The 18,488-nt window shown below is 61.1% G+C and overlaps 1 protein-coding gene across 1 annotated transcript; it reads right to left on the bottom strand.

The window, feature by feature from the left end:
• Window positions 1-15,760: 15,760 nt before the first annotated feature.
• Window positions 15,761-18,030, bottom strand: LOC144953769 (uncharacterized). The gene is made up of 2 exons (XM_078884405.1): window positions 16,519-18,030; window positions 15,761-16,344 (listed from the first exon to the last, which is right to left on the bottom strand). Exons 1-2 carry the CDS (start codon window positions 17,807-17,809, stop codon window positions 15,761-15,763), a joined length of 1,875 nt encoding a protein of 624 aa, XP_078740531.1. The 5' UTR covers window positions 17,810-18,030.
• Between the last annotated feature and the right edge of the window lie 458 nt (window positions 18,031-18,488).

The following is an 18,488-nucleotide window of genomic DNA, read 5'->3' as shown; positions in this document are numbered from 1 at the left end:
AGCGTGGTTCGGTCGTGGCCAGGTACACCGTGTGGACACGGCCACCAACGGTGCGCTTGAAGGCCACGTCCAACACGGTGCGTCCACCCTTCAGGATGAGGAGCACCTGCCGTTGCCCAGACAAGATGTGTCGCATGGCAGGGTTCCGCGTTCTCATAGGCAGCCTGCTGATGTTCGAGGCCACCGCGCCGAAGCGTTGCAGCTCTCCCATCAGCTCCGCGTCGGTCATGTATGGTGGAGCGCCCGTGATGGTGATCCGCGCCGTCGGTGCTGTGAGAGGGGTGCACTGTACCCGCTGCCCCCCCTCACCTCTGACTACGAGTCCTTTCTCCACCACACGCGCCGCCGCCTCCACCGTGGCTACGTACACAACATAGCCACGGTTCTCTTTTTGCACCACCCGGACAGCAGGCAGCCCGGTGTGCGTTGCTACAGCAGTGGCGACTTCCTCGGGTGCTGTCCCCGACGATGGAAAACATCGGAAGCCGTGGGTATCCGTGAGAGCCTCCGTGCTGCTGGGCTGAGCCATGTCGCCCGCATGGCAGCACCAGCAGCAACAAAAAAATAATCACCAAAAAAAATAAAAAATAAAAATACAAATAAAAAATAAAAACAAAAATACACCAAACAAACACACAACACAAACACACACAGACAGGCACACACACGCGCAGGACAAACACACAGACGAACTCACACACGACCGAACCAACAAGCAGACAAACGAAAACGAACAATCAAAACAAACATACAAATAAACAAAACGACAGATAGACGAACAAACGCACGCACAATCAACACACAAACAAACAAACACACAAAACAAACACTCACCAACACGACAACCAGGCCAAACACACGTGGTGTTAACCCAGGTAAAAAAAAACCACCAGGCCAACACACAACGCGACCAGCCAAGCAGACAAACAAATAAACAAAACGACAGAGAAACAAAACAAACGCACGCACAAGCAACACACAAAACAAACAAACACACAGACAAAACACTCACCAAACAGACAAACAGACAACCAGACCAAACACACGCGGTGTTAAGCCAGGTAAACCAGGTAAAAAAAAACCCCAGGCCAACACACAACGCGACCAACCAAGCAGACAAACAAGCAGAACAAACACACAGACAAACACACAGACCAGACAAACACACAACAACAACAGTAGTAATAAAAACTATTACTGTAGCAGGCTGATGTACGAGGAGAAAAACGCAGAATGAACTAGCGTTTTCTCCCTAGTTCACCTCTCTCTAGGCCAGGCTCAGGCTTACACCTGAGCCCAGGCCCCCACCCACACACACGTTAGAGCAGGAGCTCCAGGTGAACACGACCGCACCCAACGGTGGCGAGAGAGAGAGAGTGAGAGAGAGAGTGAGAGAGAGAGTGAGAGAGTGAGAGAGAGACTTTTGACTTTTATAAGTTTATTTCACCAGCGCAAATTGCGCTGGAATATTTCCGGTTCATTCAGTATACCTGCCTTTATGGCAACAATAAATGCACAACATCATACCGCACCACATCGCCACCGCCCCACAGTCAGTGTCCGGTGTGCTTTTGCTTTTCAAAGCATTCAGTGTACCTGCCTTTATGGCAATAAACACTCATCGTCATCACACATCACGTCGTCACCGCTCACAGCCAGTGTCCGGTGTGCTCGTCATCCGGGCTCTCACACCCCCTTGCCTAGCAGAGCAGCTCTTCCGCTCCCACCTCCTCACCCCCGGCTGGCGGCGACGGTAGTGGTGTCCTCTTCAACGCCTCGGGGGAGAAGGGGGTGGTGGGGGGGGATGGTGGCTGTTTTCTGACCTTGATCAACAAGGCCTTTAGCCGGAAGATCTCCTGGCGACTATATCCGAACGTGTCCGGGTCCTGGATCACACGCCGGGCTGTGCCCATAAAGTTCCTCCTGTTGGGGAAGCTGTCCCGCACGCGGACGTTTCGTCTCCCATACGACCATTTCAGGAAACCAAGGAGGTATTCGGGAGAGCACCCCATCTCGGGCATCGGAGGCCAGCTCTTCGGCCTTTCCGCCTGTCCCTTTGGGTAGCCGCCGCTGACGACGCTCACCGTGCTCCCTTGCGACGACGGGCTGGGCGAGGCTGGGTCTGGCTGTTTCACCCCTTTGGTCACCGCCTTCACCTGCGCGTCGCCGCTGGCCTCCATGGCCTCCCTCTTCCCGGCCTCCCTCTGCTCCCCGCCCTTCGAGTCGAAGGGGGGCGCGGCCTCCACCGTCATGACCAACAAATCCATCGCCCGTTCAGCCTCCCGCGCGCTGAACCCGTACCTGTGTGGCTCCCAGTCCACGTCCATTACTGCCTGCTCAAGGGAGCGCCTGTCGGGGAAAGCCTTCGTCAGCTCCCTCGCCGCATTCCCCTTCCTCCCCCTGTCCACCTTCCTCAACCACACGAGGAGGGCTTTGGGCGTACATATCCCCGGCCTGGCCTCATCCCTCCAACCTCCAAGCTTCTGGGGGTACTTCCTCTTGTCCAGATCGTTCTCCAAGTCAACACTGTTAGCTGCAGCTGCAGCTTTCTGGACGACGCGATCCCACTCTCCGGTGCCCACCGACGTTCCCGGAACGGGGGCCTCCCCGGGCTCGAGCCCAATTTTGCCCATTTTGTTTTTCCTCATTCTCTCTCTCGCCGCTTCATCGTACCACCTTGGGGTGGGCGGAGGGTCGCCCTTCACCGGCACGAAACCCCCCGGCACGCCGTTGTCATCAGTGTCGGGCCACCCCCCGATGTCGGTGAGGGTAACGCCACCTCCCACGTCGGCGCAGGCCTCCTCTCCCGTCCCCGCCACCCCCTCTGGGGCCGGCCCCTCGCTGGGCACAATCCCGCTCGCAGGCAGCCCACTCTCCCCCGGGTCCATTTCCATCTCCTCCCCCTCCCTCAGGACAGGCGAAGAGGTGGTTCCCGGAGCCTCGACGCCACCCGGCACAGCCACGGCGCCGGTGGCGGTCGTCGGTTGTTCCTCTCCCTGCGTTGGAGGGGATGAGGTCGGGCCCGGAGGCCGCGCCCCCGGCTCGGTCGTCTCCACCAGGGGCGCGTCGCCCACGCCCCCCTCCCGCCCCTCCACAGGGCGGTCAGCTGGCTGGGTACCGTCGCCGGCTGTTTTGGCTGTTTCCACGGGCTGGGCGCTCCCGCGCCTGCCCATCTTCCTCCTCTTCCGCGACCCTCCGACGCTGGTAAACTCTCCACCGTCCTCGTCAGAGGGTTCCTTCTCTGGGGCCGGCTCCCCGCGCTCCGGCGCGGAACCGGCACCATCTTGCTGCGGCTGTTGTTGCTGCCGCTGCTGCCGCGGCGGCTGCTGCTGCACGTCACGCTGCGGCAGCGGGGGGTGCTCCCTCACCCGCTGCTGCTGCTGCTGCGGCTGTTGCTGCTGCTGGTCCTGCAGCTGCTGCTGCTGCTGATCCTGCAGCTGCTGCTGCTGCTGATCCTGCAACTGCTGCTGCTGCCGCTCGCGATGCTCCCGCTGCTGCTGCGGTTGCGGCTGCAGCGTCGGCGTCGTCCCTGTCGCAGCTCCACCCGACCCCGCCCTGGTGGAGCAATTTTTCTTCACGTGTCCCACGCTGCCACATCCGTAGCAGCGTGGTTCGGTCGTGGCCAGGTACACCGTGTGGACACGGCCACCAACGGTGCGCTTGAAGGCCACGTCCAACACGGTGCGTCCACCCTTCAGGATGAGGAGCACCTGCCGTTGCCCAGACAAGATGTGTCGCATGGCAGGGTTCCGCGTTCTCATAGGCAGCCTGCTGATGTTCGAGGCCACCGCGCCGAAGCGTTGCAGCTCTCCCATCAGCTCCGCGTCGGTCATGTATGGTGGAGCGCCCGTGATGGTGATCCGCGCCGTCGGTGCTGTGAGAGGGGTGCACTGTACCCGCTGCCCCCCCTCACCTCTGACTACGAGTCCTTTCTCCACCACACGCGCCGCCGCCTCCACCGTGGCTACGTACACAACATAGCCACGGTTCTCTTTTTGCACCACCCGGACAGCAGGCAGCCCGGTGTGCGTTGCTACAGCAGTGGCGACTTCCTCGGGTGCTGTCCCCGACGATGGAAAACATCGGAAGCCGTGGGTATCCGTGAGAGCCTCCGTGCTGCTGGGCTGAGCCATGTCGCCCGCATGGCAGCACCAGCAGCAACAAAAAAATAATCACCAAAAAAAATAAAAAATAAAAATACAAATAAAAAATAAAAACAAAAATACACCAAACAAACACACAACACAAACACACACAGACAGGCACACACACGCGCAGGACAAACACACAGACGAACTCACACACGACCGAACCAACAAGCAGACAAACGAAAACGAACAATCAAAACAAACATACAAATAAACAAAACGACAGATAGACGAACAAACGCACGCACAATCAACACACAAACAAACAAACACACAAAACAAACACTCACCAACACGACAACCAGGCCAAACACACGTGGTGTTAACCCAGGTAAAAAAAAACCACCAGGCCAACACACAACGCGACCAGCCAAGCAGACAAACAAATAAACAAAACGACAGAGAAACAAAACAAACGCACGCACAAGCAACACACAAAACAAACAAACACACAGACAAAACACTCACCAAACAGACAAACAGACAACCAGACCAAACACACGCGGTGTTAAGCCAGGTAAACCAGGTAAAAAAAAACCCCAGGCCAACACACAACGCGACCAACCAAGCAGACAAACAAGCAGAACAAACACACAGACAAACACACAGACCAGACAAACACACAACAACAACAGTAGTAATAAAAACTATTACTGTAGCAGGCTGATGTACGAGGAGAAAAACGCAGAATGAACTAGCGTTTTCTCCCTAGTTCACCTCTCTCTAGGCCAGGCTCAGGCTTACACCTGAGCCCAGGCCCCCACCCACACACACGTTAGAGCAGGAGCTCCAGGTGAACACGACCGCACCCAACGGTGGCGAGAGAGAGAGAGTGAGAGAGAGAGTGAGAGAGAGAGTGAGAGAGTGAGAGAGAGAGAGAGTGAGAGACTTTTGACTTTTGAGAAACTTTATTACTCCAGCGCAAAATGCGCTGGAAAGTTTCCGTGCAGTCAGAACCAAGTACATGCCTTTATGGCAACAGCATTCGCTTCATTGGATCACCAATCAACATGTACATGCTGTCATGACAACAACATACATATCACTTATTTATCGCGCAACACATCGCCACCGCATCGCAGTCAGTGTCCGGTGTGCGCGTCATTCAGGTTCCGGCGCAAATTGCGCTGAAACCAAGTCCGAGTGCATTCGGTGTGGTCATCCCATGGCAACACCGAGCACTGCTCAGCCATCTCACTCCACATCGCCACCGCCTCACAGTCAGTGTCCCATCACTCCGGGCTTTGGCCCCCTTTCGCCTTGCAGGGCCCCTCCTGCTCCTCCTCACCCTCCTCTCCCGGTTGGAGGGGGGAGGGTGGCAGCTTCCTCACTTTGGTCATCATCGCCTTCAAACGGTAAACTTCCTGCCGGTTGAAGCGGTATTTGTGTGGGTCTTTGACCACTGCCTTTGCCACCCTAAAGAAACTCCCCCTATTGGGGAACGCATCCTGTACGTGAACGTTCCGCGCGCCGTACACCGCCTTCATCCATACGAGGAGTCTTGCTGGAGTGCACTCGCTCGGCTGACCTTCATTCCTCCACCCTGAGCACTTTCGGGGGTACTCCTCCTCGTCCCAGTCGTCCTCAGAGCCCTCACAGTCACCCGTCTCATTGGGGCCGGCCTCCCCTACCGCCTTCGCCGACCCTCCTGGGGCCGGGGCCTCCCCTGGCTCGAGCCCAATTTTGGGCATTTTCTTCTTCTTCTGTCTCGCTTTCACACTCTCGGAATACATCTTCGGGATGGGCGGAGGGTCGCCCTTCACCGGCACGAACCCGCTCGGCACGCCGTTGTCATCAGTGTCGGGCCACCCCCCGATGTCGGTGAGGGTAACGCCACCTCCTACGTCGGCGCAGGCCTCCTCTTCCGTCCTCGCCACCCCTTCTGGGGCCAGGCCCTCGCTGGGCACAATCCCGCTCGCAGGCAGCCCACTCTCCCCCGGGTCCATTTCCATCTCCTCCCCCTCCCTCAGGACAGGCGGAGAGGTGGTTCCCGGAGCCTCGACGCCACCCGGCACAGCCACGGCGCCGGTGGCGGTCGTCAGTTGTTCCTCTCCCTGCGTTGGAGGGGGTGAGGTCGGGCCCGGAGGTCGCGCTCCCGGCTCGGTCGTCTCCACCAGGGGCGCGTCACCCACGCCCCCCCCCCCGCTCCTCCACAGATCGGCCAGCTGGCTGGGTACCGTCGCCAGCTGTTTTGGCTGTTTCCACGAGCTGGGCGCTCCCGCGCCTGCCCATCTTCCTCCTCTTCCGCGACCCTCCGACGCTGGTGAACTCTCCACCGTCCTCGTCAGAGGGTTCTTTCTCTGGGGCCGGCTCCCCGCGCTCCGGCGCGGAACCGGCACCATCTTGTTGCGGCTGTTGTTGCTGCCGCTGCTGCTGCGGCGGCTGCTGCTGCACCTCTTGCTGCGGCGGCGGGGGGTGCTCCCTCACCCGCTGCTGCTGCTGCTGCTGCTGCTGCGGCTGTTGCTGCTGCTGGTCCTGCAGCTGCTGCTTCTGCTGATCCTGCAACTGCTGCTGCTGCCGCTCGCGATGCTCCCGCTGCTGCTGCGGTTGCGGCTGCAGCGTCGGCGTCGTCCCTGTCCCAGCTCCACCCGACCCCACCCTGGTGGAGCAATTTTTCTTCACGTGTCCCACGCTGCCACATCCGTAGCAGCGTGGTTCGGTCGTGGTCAGGTACACCGTGTGGACGCGGCCACCAACGGTGCGCTTGAAAGCCACGTCCAACACGGTGCGTCCACCCTTCAAGATGAGGAGCACCTGCCGTTGCCCAGACAAGATGTGTCGCATGGCAGGGTTCCACGTTCTCATAGGCAGCCTGCTGATGTTCGAGGCCACCGCGCCGAAGCGTTGCAGCTCTCCCATCAGCTCCGCGTCGGTCATGTATGGTGGAGCGCCCGTGATGGTGATCCGCGCCGTCGGTGCCGTGAGAGGGGTGCACTGCACCCGCTGCCCCCCCCCACCTCCGACTACGAGTCCTTTCTGCACCACACGCGCTGCCGCCTCCACCGTGGCTACGTACACAACATAGCCACGGTTCTCTTTTTGCACCACCCGGACAGCAGGCAGCCCGGTGTGCGTTGCCACTGCAGTGGCGACTTCCTCGGGCGTTGTCCCCGGCGATGGGAAACACCGGAAGCCGTGATCGTCGGTGAGAGCCTCCATGCTGCTGGGCTGAACCATGTCGCCCGCATGGCAGCACCAGCAGCAACAAAAATAATCGCCAAAAAAATAAATAAAAATAAAAATAAAAAATAAAAATACAAATAAAAAAATAAAAACACCAAACACCCAACACAAACACACACACACACACAGACAGGCAGGCACACACACGCGCAGGACAAACACACAGACGAACTCACACACGACCGAACCAACAAGCAGACAAACGAAAACGAACAATCAAAACAAACATACAGATAAACAAAACGACAGATAGACGAACAAACGCACGCACAAGCAAACACAAACAAAACAAACACACAAAACAAACACTCACCAAACAGACAACCTGGCCAAACACACGTGGTGTTAACCCAGGTAAAAAGCACCAGGCCAAACCACAACGCGACCAGCCAAGCAGACAAACAAATAAACAAAACGACAGATAAACAAAACAAACGCACGCACAAGCAACCACACAAACAAACAAACACACAGACAAAACACTCACCAAACAGACAAACAGACAAACTGGCCAAACACACGCGGTGTTATGCCAGGTAAACCAGGTGAAAAAAAAACCCCAGGCCAACACAACGCGACCAACCAAGCAGACAAACCAAACAAAAACAAACACACAGACAAACGCACCACACAGACAAACCCACAAACGACAATAATAATAAAAAACTAACTACAGCAGGCCGATACACGGGGAGAAACGCAGAGATAACCTAGCGTTTTTCCCTAGGAAAACTCTCCCTAGGCCAGGCTCAGGCTCACACCTGAGCCCAGGCCCCCACCCACACACACGTTAGAGCAGGAGCTCCAGGTGAACACGACCGCACCCAACGGTGGCGAGAGAGAGAGAGTGAGAGAGAGAGTGAGAGAGAGAGTGAGACTTTTTGACTTTTATAAGTTTATTTCACCAGCGCAAATTACGCTGGAATATTCCGGTTCATTCAGTATACCTGCCTTTATGGCAACAATAAATGCACAAACTCCATTCCGCACCACATCGCCACCGCCCCACAGTCAGTGTCCGGTGTGCTTTTGCTTTTCAAAGCATGCAGTGTATCTGCCTTTATGGCAATAAACACTCATCGTCATCACACACCACGTCATCACCGCTCACAGCCAGTGTCCGGTGTGCTCGTCATCCGGGCCCTCACACCCCTTTGCCTAGCAGAGCAGCTCCTCCGCTCCCACCTCCTCACCCCCGCTCTTCAACGCCTCGGGGGAGAAGGGGGTGGTGGGGGGGGATGGTGGCTGTTTTCTGACCTTGATCAACAAGGCCTTTAGCCGGAAGATCTCCTGGCGACTATATCCAAACGTGTCCGGGTCCTGGATCACACGCCGGGCTGTGCCCATAAAGTTCCTCCTGTTGGGGAAGCTGTCCCGCACGCGGACGTTTCGTCTCCCATACGACCATTTCAGGAAACCAAGGAGGTATTCGGGAGAGCACCCCATCTCGGGCATCGGAGGCCAGCTCTTCGGCCTTTCCGCCTGTCCCTTTGGGTCGCCGCCGCTGACGACGCTCACCGTGCTCCCTTGCGACGACGGGCTGGGCGAGGCTGGGTCTGGCTGTTTCACCCCTTTGGTCACCGCCTTCACCTGCGCGTCGCCGCTGGCCTCCATGGCCTCCCTCTTCCCGGCCTCCCTCTGCTCCCCGCCCTTCGAGTCGGAGGGGGGCGCGGCCTCCACCGTCATGACCAACAAATCCATCGCCCGTTCAGCCTCCCGCGCGCTGAACCCGTACCTGTGTGGCTCCCAGTCCACGTCCATTACTGCCTGCTCAAGGGAGCGCCTGTCGGGGAAAGCCTTCGTCAGCTCCCTCGCCGCATTCCCCTTCCTCCCCCTGTCCACCTTCCTCAACCACACGAGGAGGGCTTTGGGCGTACACATCCCCGGCCTGGCCTCATCCCTCCAACCTCCAAGCTTCTGGGGGTACTTCCTCTTGTCCAGATCGTTCTCCAAGTCAACACTGTTAGCTGCAGCTGCAGCTTTCTGGACGACGCGATCCCACTCTCCGGTGCCCACCGACGTTCCCGGAACGGGGGCCTCCCCGGGCTCGAGCCCAATTTTGCCCATTTTGTTTTTCCTCATTCTCTCTCTCGCCGCTTCATCGTACCACCTTGGGGTGGGCGGAGGGTCGCCCTTCACCGGCACGAAACCCCCCGGCACGCCGTTGTCATCAGTGTCGGGCCACCCCCCGATGTCGGTGAGGGTAATGCCACCTCCCACGTCGGCGCAGGCCTCCTCTCCCGTCCCCGCCACCCCCTCTGGGGCCGGCCCCTCGCTGGGCACAATCCCGCTCGCAGGCAGCCCACTCTCCCCCGGGTCCATTTCCATCTCCTCCCCCTCCCTCAGGACAGGCGAAGAGGTGGTTCCCGGAGCCTCGACGCCACCCGGCACAGCCACGGCGCCGGTGGCGGTCGTCGGTTGTTCCTCTCCCTGCGTTGGAGGGGATGAGGTCGGGCCCAGAGGCCGCGCCCCCGGCTCGGTCGTCTCCACCAGGGGCGCGTCGCCCACACCCCCCTCCCGCCCCTCCACAGGGCGGTCAGCTGGCTGGGTACCGTCGCCGGCTGTTTTGGCTGTTTCCACGGGCTGGGCGCTCCCGCGCCTGCCCATCTTCCTCCTCTTCCGCGACCCTCCGACGCTGGTAAACTCTCCACCGTCCTCGTCAGAGGGTTCCTTCTCTGGGGCCGGCTCCCCGCGCTCCGGCGCGGAACCGGCACCATCTTGCTGCGGCTGTTGTTGCTGCCGCTGCTGCCGCGGCGGCTGCTGCTGCACGTCACGCTGCGGCAGCGGGGGGTGCTCCCTCACCCGCTGCTGCTGCTGCTGCGGCTGTTGCTGCTGCTGGTCCTGCAGCTGCTGCTGCTGCTGATCCTGCAGCTGCTGCTGCTGATCCTGCAACTGCTGCTGCTGCCGCTCGCGATGCTCCCGCTGCTGCTGCGGTTGCGGCTGCAGCGTCGGCGTCGTCCCTGTCGCAGCTCCACCCGACCCCGCCCTGGTGGAGCAATTTTTCTTCACGTGTCCCACGCTGCCACATCCGTAGCAGCGTGGTTCGGTCGTGGCCAGGTACACCGTGTGGACGCGGCCACCAACGGTGCGCTTGAAGGCCACGTCCAACACGGTGCGTCCACCCTTCAGGATGAGGAGCACCTGCCGTTGCCCAGACAAGATGTGTCGCATGGCAGGGTTCCGCGTTCTCATAGGCAGCCTGCTGATGTTCGAGGCCACCGCGCCGAAGCGTTGCAGCTCTCCCATCAGCTCCGCGTCGGTCATGTATGGTGGAGCGCCCGTGATGGTGATCCGCGCCGTCGGTGCTGTGAGAGGGGTGCACTGTACCCGCTGCCCCCCCTCACCTCCGACTACGAGTCCTTTCTCCACCACACGCGCCGCCGCCTCCACCGTGGCTACGTACACAACATAGCCACGGTTCTCTTTTTGCACCACCCGGACAGCAGGCAGCCCGGTGTGCGTTGCTACAGCAGTGGCGACTTCCTCGGGTGCTGTCCCCGACGATGGAAAACATCGGAAGCCGTGGGTATCCGTGAGAGCCTCCGTGCTGCTGGGCTGAGCCATGTCGCCCGCATGGCAGCACCAGCAGCAACAAAAAAATAATCACCAAAAAAAATAAAAAATAAAAATACAAATAAAAAATAAAAACAAAAATACACCAAACAAACACACAACACAAACACACACAGACAGGCACACACACGCGCAGGACAAACACACAGACGAACTCACACACGACCGAACCAACAAGCAGACAAACGAAAACGAACAATCAAAACAAACATACAAATAAACAAAACGACAGATAGACGAACAAACGCACGCACAATCAACACACAAACAAACAAACACTCAAAACAAACACTCACCGACACGACAACCAGGCCAAACACACGTGGTGTTAACCCAGGTAAAAAAAAAACCACCAGGCCAACACACAACGCGACCAGCCAAGCAGACAAACAAGCAGAACAAACACACAGACAAACACACAGACCAGACAAACACACAACAACAACAGTAGTAATAAAGACTATTACTGTAGCAGGCTGATGTACGAGGAGAAAAACGCAGAATGAACTAGCGTTTTCTCCCTAGTTCACCTCTCTCTAGGCCAGGCTCAGGCTTACACCTGAGCCCAGGCCCCCACCCACACACACGTTAGAGCAGGAGCTCCAGGTGAACACGACCGCACCCAACGGTGGCGAGAGAGAGAGAGTGAGAGAGAGAGTGAGAGAGAGAGTGAGAGAGAGAGTGAGAGAGAGAGTGAGAGAGAGAGTGAGAGAGAGAGTGAGATTTTTTTTGATTTTTTGAATGTCTTTATTCCGGCACCCTCTGCCCAGTGCAGTGGCACCCATGTGCGCGATATAAACCAACCACAAAAACCACACCGCACAACCACAAAAAACGTCGCGCCCGCTTCAGTGTCCAGGCACTATTCGCACCGGTCACCCCTGAGGGGGGGGGGGGGGGGGTTCTGGGGGGGGGCGGAGGGGGGGCATCCGGTCAGGGGGGGGGGAGGGGGTCAAACACAAACAGGACCGCGCCGTCCTCGACCGTACACAGGGCGTCCCGCGCCCTACCCCACCGCGGGAGGAACTCCCCCTCGGCCGCCGACAGCCTGTGGTGGGCGAATTCTAGCCGCACGCGCGCCTTTATCAGGGCCTGCGCCACCTGCAGCACCCCCGCGCCGCCGACCTTTCCTTCCAGCGCGCGTTTCCTCGTCGTGTACGTTGCGAGCTTCGCTTGCGCGCACACAAAGTTCGCCACGTCCCTGACGGGGCTCGCCACGCCGGTCACCCCATGTATGTACGCGCTCTCTCGGGCCGGCACGTCCAGCCTCCGGAGCACCGCCTTCACGAAGGCCAAGAGTGGCGCCAGCCTCGCGCACTGGAGGTACGCGTGAACCACATCCTCCCGCACCCCACAGAATGCACACGTGTCCGGGGTCCCCGGCACGGCGCGGCTGACCCACACGGCCGTTGGCAGCGTGCGGTGCACCAGCCGCCACTGAAGGTCACCGCAACGCTTGGTGGTGGGAGGGCGGTACAAGTTTTTCCACTGGGGCCCCGCAGTGTCCAGCGCGCCAAAGTGTTCCCTCCACCCCGTGTCCGGCTGGCCCACCAGCTCCGCGCTCAGCACCGCCTTCAGACAGGCGTCGTACAGCCGCGTTTTTTGCGCGCCTTCGAGCGGCACCTCGGTGCACCCCGCCATGCGCAGCAGCGTCCCGCCCTCCACGTGGCCGTCGGGGGCGCGCACCGAAAAGGCCAGCGGAGGGAACGGGGGGGTGTCCTCCTCCCCGACCTCCGCCAGCCGGACGCCCAGCGCCTGCATCGCCCGCAGGGCCTCCCTCAGCACCTTCGCGCCCGCCAGGACCGTGCGGCGTCCGGCCGCTCCGGAAATTTCGAGGGCCGTCCGCCACGCGTCCCGTCCGGGCGCCAGCAGGTCACCGACCCGTCCGATGCCGCATTCGGCAAAGCGCCTGGCCAGGGCATGCTCACCCCGCAAGCCAGGCAGGACTGCATTGGCGAACAAGGGCTCCCCCACGAAGTGGGCCGCCCTGTATCCGCCGCCGACCCGCGCCCAATCCAGCGTCGACCACGCGTCCATCATGCCGCGGTAGACCGCGGGCAGCGAGGCTCGGTCCACGATGGCCTGGTCCGTCAGGAACAGCTCCCGGGCGTACCCCAGACGCCCGGCGCGCCGCAGCAGGCCGAGGGCCAGGGGCCGCCCGGGCCGTCCCTCCCCCCCGTACAACAGTCGCTGCGCTTGTTGGATCCTGAAGGTCCGGATCCGCGCCGCTACGTGCACGAGGCCCTGTCCCCCCTCCGCCACCGGCAGACACAGGACCCCTGGCCTCTGCCAGTGGTGACCGTGCCACACGAAGGCGGTGAAGCGCTTCTGTATCCGCGCCACTAGCCCCGCCGGAGGTTCCAGCGCTTTGGCTTTGTGCCAGAGGAGTGCCGCGGCCAAATTGTTGACTACAAGTACCCTCCCCCGGTACGCCATTCCCGGGGCGAACCGGGCCCACGCCGCCAGCGTCGCGTCAATTTTTCCCTCTACCTCTACCCAATTTTGTTCCACCTCAACCGGGCTTCCCAGATGTACCCCGAGGTAGCGGGCTCCCCCCGCGCCCCAGGCGACGCCTCCCGGGAGCGCCAGGGAGCCCACCACCCCGCCCGGTCTCAGCGCTATCGCTTTGCTCTTTTCCCAATTTACGCTGGCGGCGGAGGCCCTCTCGTAGAGACGGACCGCGCCTCGGACCGCCTCCATGTCTTGCGCACCCGTCACCACGACGCACACATCGTCAGCGTACGCCGAGAGCGTGATCGGCGCGTCGCCCGCACCCGGGAACTGAAACCCCCCCAGCGTACCCCGCAGCCGCCGCAGGAGAGGCTCTATACACAAGGTGTACAGAATACCGGACAGAGGACACCCCTGCCGGACCCCTCCCCCGACGGCCAAGGGGGCGCCAAGCCTGCCATTTATTTTAGTGAGGCTACTCACCTCCGTATACAGGAGGCGCACCTGCGCCCTGAAGGTTGGCCCTACCCCGTATGCCTCCAACGCCCTGTACATATACGCGTGTGAGACACGGTCGAAGGCCTTCGCCTGATCTAAAAACAAGAGGCCTGCTTCAACGCCGTGGGCGGCGGCGAGGTCCATGATGTCCCGCACCACCCCGACGTTGTCATGTATGGCTCTCCCCGGGACGCAGTACGACTGGTCCGGGTGCACGAGGCTCCCCGCCACGGTCTTCAGGCGGTTCGCCAGGGCTTTAGCCAAAATCTTACAGTCCGTGCATAGCACGGACACCGGCCTCCAGTTGTCTAAGCGGCGCAGGTCACCCTTTTTTGGGAGCAGGGTCACCACCGCGCGCCTGCTGCTCTGCGGCAGCACCCCCGACCGGAGGCTCTCGCGCAGTACGTCGGCGAGCGCCGGTCCGAGCTCGCTCCAGAAAGTCGTGTAAAACTCGGTAGGAAGGCCGTCTATGCCGGGGGTCTTCCCCGCGGCGAGACTCCTCACCGCGGCCTCCAGCTCCGTCATGGTGACCTGTTCGTCGAGCAGTTTGGCGTCAGGCGGAGCCAACCTGGGGACGCCCTCCAGGAGTTCCGCCACCGCCTCCTCGTCAATTTTCTTCTCAGCAAAAAGCCGTCCGTAATACCCATTGACGAGGCGCACGATTCCCTCCCCGTCACACTGGGTCTCTCCGTCCGGCCCCATCAGGCTGGTGATGTCGGCCCGCTGGGCCCGCGTGGCCCCCTGCCTGAAGAAGGCTTTCGTCGGCGCGTCCATACTGTACAGGTGGGTCATCTTCCGGCCCACAAACCCCCTGTATGCGTCGTTGTCCGAGACGGCCCTCAGGAGCCGCTGTTGTTCCCGCAGCTCCCTGCAGCCCTCGGCGGCGGGGTGGTGGCCCAGTGCCTCCTCCACCGCCAGCACCCGGGCCCGGAGAACCTCTTCCTCCTCGCGCCGGGCCGCGACGTGTTGGCCCATGTAGGCCCTCGCCAACACCCCCACCTGGGCCTTCCCATTGTCCCACCACTGCTGGAGGGTGGCGAAACGGCCCCGTCTCTCCTCCCACACCTTCCAAAAGGCCCGGAAGGCCGCCCGAAATCCACCATCGTCCAGCAGGTTCACGTTCAGTTTCCAATACGGCCGCCCTTGCCCACCGTGAGGGAGATGCAGGCGCACGTACACCATGTGGTGGTCGGAGAAACCGGGGGGAACCACCCCGCTCTCACCGAGCAGGCTGGCCCCCCCGGCCGTGACGTACACCCGATCTAGCCTGGCCAGGCTCGGCCGCCCCCCCGCACCGCACCTGGTCCATGTGTACTGCTGCCGGCCCGGGTTTTGGAGCCGCCACGCGTCGAGTAGTCCGTGGTCGGCCACGACGGCCGCCCACTCTCTTGCAGATTCGGGGTGTGGTTCTGGCCCAGTTCGGTCGAGGGAGGGTTGGAGCGTGCAATTAAAATCGCCCCCCACGATCGTGACCGCCCCCTCGACGCCGTCGGTCTCCGCCACCACCCGCCGTAGTTCGCCCTTGAAAAACACGGCCCTGTCCCTCGACTTGCTGGGCGCGTACACATTTATCACGCGGGCCTTGGTGCCGGCGAGCACCATGTCCGCCACGACGAGGTGGCCGGCCACTACCTCCCGAAAAGTCAGGGCGTCCGGGGCGAAGGTCCGGGAGCACACCACCGCGACCCCCGCCGCCCCGTTCACCCCGTTGCTAAAGAAAAAGGAGCGCCCGTGCAGCAGCTGCTGGCGGCTCGGCTGTAGCGCGGCGTCTAGGTGGGTTTCTTGTATTAAAGCCACGTCGACCGCCTGATCGTCGAGGAGCCTGCACAGCCGGCGCCACCGGTCCTCGCCGCGCAGACCGTTACAATTTATGGTCGCGACAACTAATTGTGGCCCCATTGCGGCGTTCAGGGGAGGTCCACGCGCCCTGCCGCCTTTGAGGCCTCCTTTGAGGCCGCCTTCCCCTTCCCGCGCAGCCTCGTCATCATTCCTTTAATACGGTAGCGTTCCCTCGGAGTGCAGCCGTACTCTGCCGGCCGCCGGCAGATCTCCTGCGCCGTGGAGAGGAACGCGTCCGCGTCCGGGAAAGCCTTTTTGGAAAACACCCTCTTGCCATAGTTGTCTCTAAAGAAGGCAAGGATGGTCTGCGCGGGCATTTTCCTATCCGGCTCCACCAGGCCGCAGCTCCACTCGCTCCCGCAGACGCTGCCTCCGTCGCCCTCACACACGGTGTAGGCGTCGTCGTCGTCTACGTCATTGTCGCCGCCGCCTCCTCCCGGGGCGCCGCAGTCTTCATTGTCGCCGCCGCCCGCCCCGGCGTCCGCGCGCCCGTCGCGGTCACCCCCGGGGTCAGCGTCCGCTGCCCACCACCGTGGGCCCAGGGCGCCGCTCGGACCGGGGCGACTCTCGTCGTCCGGCTCGACGGGCGCTCCCTCGGCCGCCGTCGTCGCCGGCTGCAGCGCACCTCCGTCGCCGCTGCGGGTGTCCGCCTCTGGGGGGGGGGTGGGGGGGTGGGGGGTGGGGGGGGTGGGGGGGGTGGGGGGGGGTGGTGGGGGGGGGGTGGGGGGGGGTGGTGGGGGGGGTGGGGCGGGGGGGTGGGGGGTGGGGGGGGGTGATGGGGGGGGTGGGGTGGGGGGGTGGGGAGTGGGGGGGTTGGGGTGGGGGGTGGGGGGTGGGGTTGTTCCATGGTCCATCTCTTCCCCCCGTGCCGCGATCTCAGCGTTCTCGGGCTGCCCCGCCGCGTCTCCATCGATGCCGGCCGTGCGCTTTGGGGGGGCGCCTTCGTGCTCCCCCTCCGCGTGCCCGTTCTTCGCCTTCCTCTTGGCCCTTTGTTTCTTTCGGCTCCCTTCAACCGTGACGAAGCCGGCGGAGTCGTCCCCCGGCGCCTGCGCGTCGCCGCCTGGTTCCGCTCCCGGCGGGTCGTGGCTGATGATCTGCCGCTCCCGCCGGTCCTGCCGCTCGTCCTGCTGCGGCTGCTGTTCCAGTTGCTGCTGCTGCGGCTGCTGCTGCTGCTGTTGTTTCTGCTGCTGCGGCTGCTGCTGCTGTTGCTGCTGCTGCTGCTGCTGCTGCGGCTGCTGCCGCTGCTGTTCCGGTTGCTGCTGCTGCTGCGGCTGCTGCTGCTGCTGTTGTTTCTGCTGCTGCGGCTGCTGCTGCTGCTGTTGCTGCTGCTGCTGCTGCTGCGGCTGCTGCTGCTGCTGTTCCGGTTGCTGCTGCTGCGGCTGCTGCTGCTGCTGTTGTTTCTGCTGCTGCGGCTGCTGCTGCTGCTGCTGCTGGTTCTGTTGCTGCGTCTGTTGCTGGTGCTGCGCCTCTGGCCGCCCCCACTGTCCCGGCGTCGTCGCGGCAGGTGGCGCGGCCACCCCGCTCACCTTGCTCGGGCAGTTTCTGCGGGCGTGGCCCGATTTGCCACACCCGTAGCACCGGAGTCCAACCGATGAGGCATACACCGTGTACGTGCATTTGTTTATGGTGTATTTTAGTGTAACGTCAAGCTCCTCGGCCCCATTTTTCAGGACCATGAACACTTGCCGCTGCAGTGCCTTGACGTGCGTGAGTGCAGTGTTGGTCGTTCGCATGGGCAATGTCGTGATACTCGACACGGCCGTGCCGAAACGCTGCAGGTCGTTGCGCAGCTCGGCGTTGGAGAGGTACGGCGGCGTGCCGGAGAGCAGCACGCGGACCGCGGGTGAGGCAAGCGGGGCGCATTGTACATACAGCTCCCCGACCGTGAGCCCCTTCTCGACGACGCGCGCCACCATCTCCTCCTCCGCCACGTACACGGTGACACCGCGGTTTTGGCGCTGGACGGCCCTGACGTTGGCGGGGCCGACGCACGCGGCCACCGCGACGGCGACAGCTTCGGCGGTTACCTCCGGCGGAGGAAACGCCACGAGGCCGTTCCTCCGCGTGAGGCTCATCATCCTCGCGTCCTCCTCCTCCGCGCGCTGGCGCTGCGCCATGATGGCGGCGGCAGAACACCTGTGCGCTGTGTCGTTGGGGTGTTTGCTGCTGATGCTGTTTTCGTTGTCGTTGTTGTTTTTGTCAAAATAATCGTAGAAATAAATAACAAGTGATAGAAAAAAGTAATAACCCCCCGACACAACAAACACACAACACACACCTGAAACCAATCACCAGACAGACAGACAAACACACACACGCACAGACAAGCACACACACGCGCAGGTCAAACACACAGACGAACACACACACGACCGAACCAACGAGTAAACAAACGAAAACGAATAATCACACCGACATACAAATAACAAAACGACAGATAAATGAAAAAACGCACGCGCAATCAAACACACAAACCAAACACTCACCCAACAGACAAGCAGGCCAGACCCACGTGGTGCCGATCCAGGTACAAAGCACCAGGCCAACACACAACGCGACCAGCCAAGCAGACAAACAGACAAACGAACACACTGCCAAACACACAAACCAGCCAAACACACACACAAAACAAAACAAAACAACACACAACACAAACCAACCAGACAAGTCACAACACAAACCAAACACTCTCCAAGCAGACAAGCAGGCCAGACCCACGTGGTGCTGATCCAGGTACAAAGCACCAGGTCAACACACAACGCGACCAGGTCAAGCAGACAAACAAACAAAACAAAC

This window comes from Lampetra fluviatilis, assembly GCF_964198595.1.
Source record: "Lampetra fluviatilis chromosome 38 unlocalized genomic scaffold, kcLamFluv1.1 SUPER_38_unloc_1, whole genome shotgun sequence".
NCBI lineage: Eukaryota > Metazoa > Chordata > Hyperoartia > Petromyzontiformes > Petromyzontidae > Lampetra > Lampetra fluviatilis.
Note: the sequence above shows the minus strand (reverse complement) of the source record. Positions and strands in the feature narration are given on the sequence as shown.

Bases quoted from the DNA above. Each gene is read 5' to 3' on its own strand.
- LOC144953769 (XM_078884405.1), bottom strand. From the start codon at position 17,809: ATGGCGCAGCGCCAGCGCGCGGAGGAGGAGGACGCGAGGATGATGAGC. The intron at 16,345-16,518 runs CCCCCCACCCCA...CCCCCCCCCCAG, and splicing joins TGGAACAACCCCACCCCCCA to AGGCGGACACCCGCAGCGGC.